Source organism: Buteo buteo, chromosome 10 (genome assembly GCF_964188355.1).
Source record: "Buteo buteo chromosome 10, bButBut1.hap1.1, whole genome shotgun sequence".
NCBI lineage: Eukaryota > Metazoa > Chordata > Aves > Accipitriformes > Accipitridae > Buteo > Buteo buteo.
This window is the reverse complement of record NC_134180.1, coordinates 34,510,061-34,520,126: the sequence shown is the minus strand read 5'-3', so window position 1 is coordinate 34,520,126 and position 10,066 is coordinate 34,510,061. Positions and strand designations below refer to the sequence as shown.

Genomic DNA, 10,066 nt, shown 5'->3' with positions numbered 1-10,066 from the left:
CACCAGCAGCAAAGCTGTGCAGTCCAGCAAAGCAACAGCCCTGCCGTAGTTTCGCTGTGAACCCGTCGTGGGGAAAATACAAAGGCCAAAAATCTCTTGTCATGTGAAGTCCCTCCCCTTCATCAGAGAACCAGCAAACAATTTTGGCATTGCTTAGGTCTTCCCTAAGCTTGACTAGAGCAGAGCTATGGCATTCTTGTGTTTAGGTCAGCATCTGAACCAAAAATATCCATTTTCACAGCAGTTCAGCTTAGAATAGCATTGGCTTTCTCTCTGTTAGAGTGAATAAAACCTTAATGGGATATAGATGAAGGTTATTATTTTGGTTTGGGGTTGTCTTTGCTTTTATAAAAACTGGGGTAAATTTTGAAATGAAACATTTTGAAAATGAATTCAAAAGTGATTGTCTGGATACCATAAAACAAATCAGATCTGATTTTCCCCTGCTTTCCAGAACTAGCTACAAAATATGTCTCAGGCACCCTTAAATGCATTTTTCAATAAATCAGCTATTCATATAAAAATTGTCTGTCTGTACTTTGAAGTAGGAGGCAGGTTTTGTTTTTTCTTATACTCTCATATAGGATGTGGTAGGAAAGGACGTGACCAGTAACGTTCTCCGTGGGCCATAAGGTTGTGGCTGGCATTGCATAGAGTGAGGTGGGGTGTGGGTCCCTTCCAACTTGAGATATTCTGTGATTCTACAATTCTATCTAGGTGCTGGATAGCCACTGATCTTTTTTTGAGCCTAAAACTAAAGAACTGGGGAGTGAATCCAGAGTGGGTGAACAGGGAGACACAAAGCAGGTGAAGGTGGTGGTATCAGGGTGTGCATCACATCTTCGTGGTGTAACCACACCTGGATCTGTCCCAAATTGTTGGTTTATAATTACTGCAGCCTCTTTGAGAAGACAGTCCCAAAGGCAGCACTCACACTCATGACAAAATCCCTTAGGCAAAAAAACCCACCCCAGAGCAACGAGGACCAGCCCTGAGCTGGCAGAGTGTTTGACCAAATTCCCGCTGCGTGGCTTCCCTCCTCCGTTCCTGGGTGCCACGAATGGAGAGGTGCTTGCGAGGGTGAGGCACAAGATGCCTCAGGTCATTGCCAGACCCTATAGTACAAAATTCAGCTGCTTTTCCCAGGAACTACAGCTTGGCTTCTGGATGTTAAACAAAGTCACTCCATGTTTGTCCACCTACATGAAGGTGGTTTGGGAGAAAATGGGAATTCAGAGCAGGAGGGGTGGTGGGAGCAACTCGTTTCCATTCCTCCCTCTTCACTGAGAGTCTGTCCTCCATGGTATAAATCCTCTACAGGCAAAAAAGAAGGTCTTTCCTCAGTACAGAAAAAACAACAGATAATTGTTCATCCAAATTTTTGCTGTTCAATGCATCAGGTTTCTCCTAAAATCATGGGATTTGAACCACCTCCCTCCAGTAATCAAACTGTTTTCTAAGAGTTTGCCTAGATAACCTGTCTGCTTTCCTTAAGTTAGTCCAGCTGGACCTCTTTCTCTGCATGTTCATCCATTGCACTGACTTTCCAGACAGTGACTTGCTGATGTTTTAAAAATTTTCTTGTGTGGCAAATGTTTCACAACTTCCTTCCCGATGTCTTACAAACTACAGAAATGGTATCCTGGAGGCCCTCCGTCATTTATAACAGGAATGAATGAAGCATCACTCAGGTTTTGGGATCAATATTAGCTCAGTTTTACAGATGGTCTGTAAGGAAAAACAGCTTGAAGTTTCATGCAGAGCCCACAGTAGAAAAAAAAGCCATTAGTTTTTTGAAATAATTTCCTTGCTATTGAGCTATGAAATGTCAGTATTTATTGCAAACCTTAATTCCCTCTTTAGCCATAACATTTTTGGTCCTATTACGCCACAGATTTATTTTCTTTTACACCACATGCTTTTTTTTTTTTCCTGTGTCATTTGTGTTTTGTTAGGAAGAACCTTAAGAAAAATGAATGGAAACAAATTACGCATGAGTGGATTCAGATAAGAAAGATTATTTGACGTTATAGCAATGGGAGTACAGAACAGCCCACTGTAGGCAATGATAGGGACAAAATCCCAGCTAGTCCTGGGATAGAGCTGGGTCCGTTCATTAAAAGTCACAATAATATGATAAATTTTATTACGGTATGTAAAAAAAAAAATCCTTTCTCATCTTTTGCTCAGCATATCATGAGTGGAATATAGTCAGATGCTAGTCTCTAAACTTGGAAGCCAGACTGGCTTCGCTGGTGCTTTAGGTCTACAGGAGGAATTTTGATTCCTGTCCCAGAACCTGTTGGAGTTGGGAGGCTGGACGTGAGCCTCACACACAGCAGTTTAAGTTTGAGCTCAGCATTTCCAAAGCTCCGCTGAGACACCAGGACACTGGAATAGCACGTTCCTAAGCACCTCTCTCCTCTGGCTGCTGTTTTTCAGGTTTATGTCACCATGCAGCACTATGGAGTGAACGGTTACTCCCTGCACGCCATGAACTCGCTGAGCGCCATGTACAACCTCCATCAGCAGGCAGCTCAGCAAGCCCAGCACGCCCCCGACTACAGACCCTCGGTGCATGCCCTCACCCTGGCAGAGAGACTGGCTGGTAAGAACAACTCACGGCTTTTGCCATTCCCTGGGGAAAAAAACCCACCAAAACTTGTTGCTTGCACCAAGTGAAACTCTTTGGGAGTTGGAGCGCGACGTAGCCAACTGGCGTGGTGTGCTCCTGAATACTGGCCACGTGGCCAAGCTCTGCAGGTGACACGTGGCCCGCGGTGTTTGTTGCCAGTGGACCACTGTACCTTGCTGCAGACTGGCCTCCAATGGCTGGGGAGCCTGGGGCTGAGAAGGGACGCAGCCCCACTGTATGGGGTTGAAAAGAGAGAATTAAAAAGACACGGAAGTATGTTCTAACGAGTGAACAAAAAAATAGCAGAAAATTTTACTTTCTTGTTAGTAAAAAACAGCACGATGAATAGGAGCACACAGAGAATTGGATTCCCCCACTGAGGGGCCCAGGACTTGCATCCCCTAGCAGCCATCTCCTGCCATGCCAGGTCATAGCTTGTTCTTCCACATTGCCCCTTCTTGCAACTATTTTCTATTTTTTGTCTTACCAAACACTCTTTCTCTCTGAAAAATGATCTTCATTTAGATCTTCTTTGGGTCTCACCTTGACCTATTTCTTCTTGGGGATCCTAGACCTTGGCTAGGGTGATGCTTTCTTGCAGGTCCTGCTGGCTCCCTCTCTGTTCCCTTTGTATTTTGCCTTCCATAAAAGAGCTTTTTTTAGGCTCAAAGAAAGTCACGTGTGACTTTACCCAGAAAGTGTTATTTACACAGCATTGTTGATGGTCAGACAGTGGGACAGGAGGCACTGCTCCAGAGCATCTCATCTGTTTTTCTGTGTTCAGCCATGAGTGTAACAGCACTTTATCGATATTGTCGTTAGGAGGAAATGCAAAGTCCAGATAATATTTTGTGATTTGTTAGGGGGAATTGTTCAAAAATAATTGATGAAGACCTGAGAATATTTGGTATGGTAGGGCACATATATCTGTTCTACATTTCAGCCTACCACAAAACACCCAGATCTGGCTGAGATCATCAAAGGCTACTGCAATGCAAATGATCAACAGCTGCGACATCACCATTTTGGTCAGGGCTTGGATTCAGTATGGAAGAGCAGACCTGACAACCAGTATACTGAAGCTAAAGCAAAAAGTGACCATAGATGTGATTCTAGAGACCCTCCCAGAATGGAATGATCTTCCCCAGCTGTCTGAAAATTATGCATCTGCTTTAAGAGAGCTTTCTAGTTGTCTGATACTAAAGGAAAAAAAAAAAAAAGTGGAGTGATTCCTTCCAGCCTAGAGGAGGTGGAAAAAATTATCTACCCAGAAAACTTTAGTGGGCTAAATTTAAGAGACATGGGCTTAAGCCAAAATAAGGATGCAGACATTTCAGGATGGTCCTCCTAGGTGCATAGTCCACGAAGGCATGGTGGTAAAGGTCATGGACTCTTTGGATCATTGAACCACAGGTGACTCTCAAACCTTCATGCCAGCAATGTTCCCTTATCCAGCTGCTAGTAGTGACCTCCTTAACAAAGTTCCTCAGACCACTCACTGTGGCCTGTGGAATCTCTGGGGGGCCATAGGGCAGTGCTGGGAGTCACTGTCCTCATTGAAAAAGAACCAAAGCGGGATCAAGGAGACCTGGACTCTAATCCTGCCTCTACTGCTGGGCTGCAGTGATGATAGGTGGGCACTTTCCTTGTCCTGGTCGTCCATCCCCTCCTTCCCTCACCCCTTCAGTGTGTAGGTGGTCAGATGGGAGCAGATGGTCCTGAACTCTGTAATATGCCTTGCAGACCTTAGGTCTCAAGGTGCCCCTTTCCTAGATGCAAGGATCTCTTGAACGATTTTTCTGATCACCTCTACCTTTTACAGTAGAGCATGGAGGACTTAACGTCTTTGACCCTAACTAGGGTAAAAGTAGAGGGACATTTAAAAAAAAGAGTAAAAAACCTATTCTCGTATTCTTGATTGGGAGATTCAATTAGTTTTCTGACCTCTTATCTTTAAAATTAATAACCCACCTGGAAGACTTTCCCAATTAAATCCCACGGTCCCCTTGTCTGCTTATCATTGGCAAGGTAGGCATTATATACCTACAAGCTGGTTCCTTTGCAGTTGCTTCACATTCTGTTACTTCTGAATATCTTTCAGTGTAGGTTATAGATCTCATTTGCCTTCCAGGGACAGTCAGAATAAAGCAGCACAAAAGCAAATGACCTTAAGTCAGAAAACAGAGGTTTCTGATTGTAACTGCAAAGCCTCACCTGCAATTTATATTCTCCTTCTTGCACAAAGCCTGAAAACATAGTTAAAACATTAAAATAATTGCTGGTTGGCTCTCGTTGGAGTGGCCAAACTTAATGTATGAGCTGCCGCCTCCGGGGAGCTGGTAGGTCTAACCTCTACTCTAGAAATTCGGGAATATTCCAGCCTGCAGGTAGGGTGTTTAACCAGTGTCCTTTCTCCTGATTTCTTGTACTTGAAACACAAACGTTAGCTTTGTAAAACGTTTTGGGGTAGCTTCTATTTCTTGTCCCAGAACATCCCTTCTCCTCGCCCGGCTGCACTGTGACTGTGTCTGAATTCATCAAGGACAGTCTCTTTGCCTCCAAAGTGGCAGCTATTACCAGCATTTTAACTCCCTGAGGAGCTCCAATACCTCAAACACAAAAGTCTCTTGTATGCAACCAACACTATATTGTATTTGGCCGAAGACCTTTAGCCTGATCACGTCTCCTCCAGGTTGCCAAAACCACATGGCTTTGGCTATCGCCCAGAAAGGTGCTGAAAATGCTGACCTAGAATGAAACAGCTGGAAGTTTGGAAGAGGAATGTTTGAGCAGTGCAAAGCTGATTTGCTACGCTCATTAGCCAATGTATTTGGAACCTGGCTGTGTGGTTCTGGGGCTGGCCTGACAGCAGGTTTTGTTTTATTGTTTAGATTCATTCCACAATGCTCGTGACAAAAGCACAAATAAACAGGAGCAAGAGCCTTCATCTGGCTCCATGCACTGATAATGCCGACTTTTCTCCCTGCTGTTTTCTAGTGTGTTCATTCCTCCCTTCTACTGGAAGTCACATTCTTAACTGAATTAAAAATGATACCAGACACTGCTCTTTCTGCATTTCCTCTTTGAGAGCAAACCTCTTGCCAGACTATTTCATTCCAATGCTGTAGCACAGCATGTCCCAGCTTGCATAATAAAGAGTTGTTGTTTGGTGTTTTTTTTTTCATTTTAAAGTAACTAATTTTCATTGATTTAAGATCTTTCTACTCCCACTAACTGTTGTGCAATAATAACGCCTCTGGTAAAATAATAAGCCCTTTACTGTTGGCCTCAGATTTTCCCCAGTCTGAATTTCTTCTCTGCTCTTAATTTTGCAAGCACAGTTTGCAAAGTCAGGCCTTGTGAGTAGCTCCTCTACTGAGAAGAGCTCGGCACATGAGCGCTGGGCTTGCACTCAGTGGGTCTGGACTTGGTCCTGGCTGGTGTTTCCACCCCAGATGCTGCAGAGAGCCCATGCTCAGTAAAGCACATGGTTTCAAGCTAAACACACATAAGCACATGAGCTTAAGTGCTTCCCTGAACTGGGGCCCAGAACAGCACTCCAATATCATGCCTTGAAGACTACAGAGAGCTACATACGAGACACTAAAGAAGAGCCAGCTCAGCCTGGTTTCTGGGAAGACGCATGTCTTCCAATACAGCTGCAGCCAACAAAATGAGCTAGAAGCATCTGTGTTTGAGCTGCTCAGACTCTTCCCCCCGATCAGGGCAGCACATCATGGCAGCGTTGAAGCCTACTGAAGCTCTGCCTTGGGCTTCAAGGAGAACATGACGCATAATGTTGGGCCCCTCTCCTTATTACAAGGGTGAATCTCCTCACCTTGTTTTTAACTGAGTTTCTTAATGAAAGAGGCTTATGCCATGTTGGGTCCGGGCATCTGCATGTCCTACCCCACTGACGCTGAAGCAGGTTGGCTTATTTCAACCAAATTTAGCATTGGAGTCTCAACAGTTTCCACAGCTGTCATAGAAAGATGTTCCCTCTTCAGAACAGGCTTTCTAGTCAGAGGTTTTATCTCCTTGGACACCTCAATTAACCAGTAAAATGTGTGTATGTGTTTTATTAGATCTAGAGCCATGAAAAAAACTTTTTGTAGGTTCGTCTGGTGTTACCAAGTGCTTTATTCAACTGTCAGCATACAAATTCCAATAATTAAATTGGCCACTTTTCTTGTCTTCCAACGGCTGTACATTTCAAGACATCATTTTGGAGGCACGTTATGGATCCCAGCACCGCAAACAAAGGCGAAGTCGCACAGCCTTCACCGCCCAACAGCTGGAGGCGCTGGAGAAGACCTTCCAGAAGACTCACTACCCAGATGTGGTGATGAGAGAGCGGCTGGCTATGTGCACAAACCTACCTGAAGCCAGAGTCCAGGTACTGGTATTTTGTGGGTTTGTGAGTGGGGATGTTTAAAAGAATGTAGTGGGGTTCCAAGAGGGTTGACAGCTCCCTTGACCTTTCAAGACTCTTCCAGTGTAATCAAAGATTTGGGAGCAGTAAAGTTGTCAAAGGCGAGGGCAGAAGAAAATCATCTGAAGTCACACATCTGCTAAAGAAATTCTTCATCCCCATGCGCATTTTTTAAATTTAGGATTGTCTGAAGTGTACACTGGTTTTCATTTGTTCTTTCACATTTCTTTGGGGGAAATTTTAGAAACATTAACAGAAGTCTACTTATTTATTTATTTGTAAGGCTTTTCTGGCTTTCTCAGAAGAGCAGAAACCCAAGTAATTCCAGCTGCTCTTTTCCACCAGTGTCAATATTTGTAACATCTCAGGCCAAGGTTTGGTTTTTGTTTTTTGGGATTTTTTTAGTTTCAACTAGTGCAACATGCTTCATAACCTGCTGGTGGGGAAGTTCTTGCATTGATGGGCTTTAAAAGACAAAATAGCATGTTCTTCAATGTGAAGTGGATAAGTAGTAGAAAAAAAGAATTATTTTATATAAATGTCAAGACATTTTGATCTTCAAAATTTTTGTTTTGTCATCTAACTAGTCAAACAGCACTAACAAGATTTGCAAATATATTTCTTCCAATCCATCTCTACTGATTTAGGTTAAAAAAATATGGATTCTCTCCTCCTCTCTTAAATTCAGTTCCCAGATAACAGCCTATGCCTGTAATGACTTATTTTGAGTGTTGTCGTCATAGTTTTGGTACACTTATATCCAAATGGTTTTAGAAACTAAAAGAGCACTGTCCTGTAAACCAGTGTAATGTCATCAGACTCAGCTATAAGCCATTCTGGTTGGACGAAACTGCCTGACCAATTTAGAAAAAAAAAACAACAACAAAAAACCAAAAAAACCCAATGCCAGTGGAATGGCTTAAAGAATCAACAAGAAGGCTGGACATTTTTAAAAATATATTTGTTGTGCTATTGGTAGAAGCACTGAAAACATTTGGACACAGTGGGTTTTCAGTACTTCATTACTTGGGGTTCCCTTGAAGTTCCCAGGCTGAATGATGCTGAATTTGGCACTAAGCAGGATTCTCAACAGTTTTCCCCCTTGCTGTTTGTGACCTTGAAGGTTTGGTTCAAGAACCGGAGAGCCAAATTCCGGAAGAAACAGCGTAGCCTGCAGAAGGAGCAGCTGCAGAAGCAGAAGGACTGTGAAGGGAGCCACAGCGAGGGAAAGACGGAGCCGCCCGTGCTGGAGACCCAGGCCACCACCCCGGACACCGAGAAAGTCCAGAGTCTCCCAAGCGAGGTGGGCGCAGACCTCAACCTAACCCTGTCAGAGCAGTCGGCCAGCGAGTCAGCGCCCGAGGACCAGACCGACAGAGAGGAGGAGTTTAAGAGCACCTTGGATGAGGCTAAAGTGGACAAGAGCCCTGGTGTGGACAGCAAGGTTTTGAACTGCAAGAGAGCGAGCCCAAAAGCAGGTGAGGGGCAGCAGCTTGATGGGGGTTGGTGTCAGGACCTGGCATTTCCAAGGGGGGTGCTAGTGGTTGGGTATAGTCCCTTATTCCCTGGGGGCATGGGTGCTTGCACGTAGGCTGCCCAGATTTGTCTTCTTGTCCCCCAGCACTAAATGGGACCCACACAGAGCATGCTGTCTATTGTAGCAGGAGCACAGAAAGAGCAAATACCTTCTGCTCAGGTTAGAGCTTGGGGAGAACAGTGCCCAGTGGCAGCAGGAAAGTCGTAGCAAAGAGGTCAGCCCCATTTCTATGCTGTAAGGTGCTAAGTAAGGAACAGGCACGTTTAGCTCTCCCGAGCTAACACAACCCATCTCGTCTGCCCTCCTGATGCAAGAGAGAAGCCCGTGCTGCAGTCCAAACCCTACTGGGGTGAGGATCAGCACCTGCATCCAGCCTGCAGAAATAACCCCCATCCCCTCTTGTCTCCTGCTACAGAGTCCCCAGTCAGCGCAACTGTGACGCCTTCATCCAGCAGTGGCCTGGCTCAGACTCACTCCTACTCCTCCTCACCCCTGAGCCTCTTCCGCCTGCAGGAGCAATTCCGCCAGCACATGGCTGCCACCAACAACTTGGTCCATTACTCCTCCTTCGAAATGGGGACACCGTCTGCCATGCCCTACTTGGGCATGAACGTCAACATGGCGCCGCTGAGCTCCCTGCACTGTCAGTCGTATTACCAGTCGCTCTCCCACGCTCAGCAGGTCTGGTCCTCCCCCATCCTGCAGGCCTCCAGCTCCCTTCCAAGCCTGAACAGTAAAACGACGAGTATTGAGAACCTAAGGCTCCGGGCGAAGCAGCACGCGGCATCCCTTGGGCTTGACACCCTACCCAACTGACTGGCAGATGAGCTCGCGTTGCCCATGAGAAGATGCACCAGAGGTTGGCACTAGACATGTCACTCCTTGAACCCCCACCCACCCTCATCTCTTCCTGGAGTAAGGTGCTCCCTTTCAGGGAAAACTTTGCATTTACTAATGTCTTATTAGCACCAAGATTGCATCAGACATTGCTACTGGCCTCGTCTTCACTAAATATTTAAGGAGGAAGGGGGAGAGTATGTATGTTTAGACAGATGAACTGTCCTCTGGACTGCCATGAGTTAAGCCTGTAACGTTCAGGAGAAGCCCCCTTTCCTCATCCCCGCGATAATGTGCCAGCTGTGTTATATACACCTTTTTTGTTGTTGTTGCGTTCTTTGGGAAAAGAGAGTCCTGCTTCGTCTTGTATATAGTTTATAATGTTGACAACACCCATCACCTGTGTGTTACTGTCAGTGGTACAGAACTGTGACCTCTTTTGCTTTTATACCCCCTTCCTTCACAATTTTAGTAGCTAGTATCCAAGTCACAAACCAGCCATCCTTCTGACCTCAGCTTGTAGCTAGTTGCTCTTCGTGGGTCAGCATCCTAAAGGTGTTTATGACGAAGAGAAACGACTGTGCACTTCACTGCTCCACTTCCCCCTTCTCTGCTAAAGCTAATT

General features: G+C 45.2%; 1 protein-coding gene across 2 annotated transcripts; it reads left to right on the top strand.

Moving 5' to 3' along the window:
• Window positions 1-2,442: 2,442 nt before the first annotated feature.
• DMBX1 (diencephalon/mesencephalon homeobox 1) lies at window positions 2,443-9,420 on the top strand. Of its 2 annotated transcripts, none has more exons than XM_075037054.1 (4): window positions 2,443-2,608; window positions 6,853-7,031; window positions 8,191-8,545; window positions 9,020-9,420. In XM_075037054.1, exons 1-4 carry the CDS (start codon window positions 2,455-2,457, stop codon window positions 9,418-9,420), a joined length of 1,089 nt encoding a protein of 362 aa, XP_074893155.1. In that variant the 5' UTR covers window positions 2,443-2,454. The 2 variants fall into 2 exon arrangements, with proteins under 2 accessions (XP_074893155.1, XP_074893156.1); XM_075037055.1 differs by having other exon boundaries at window positions 2,455-2,606; window positions 6,836-7,031.
• The last annotated feature ends 646 nt before the right edge of the window (window positions 9,421-10,066 follow it).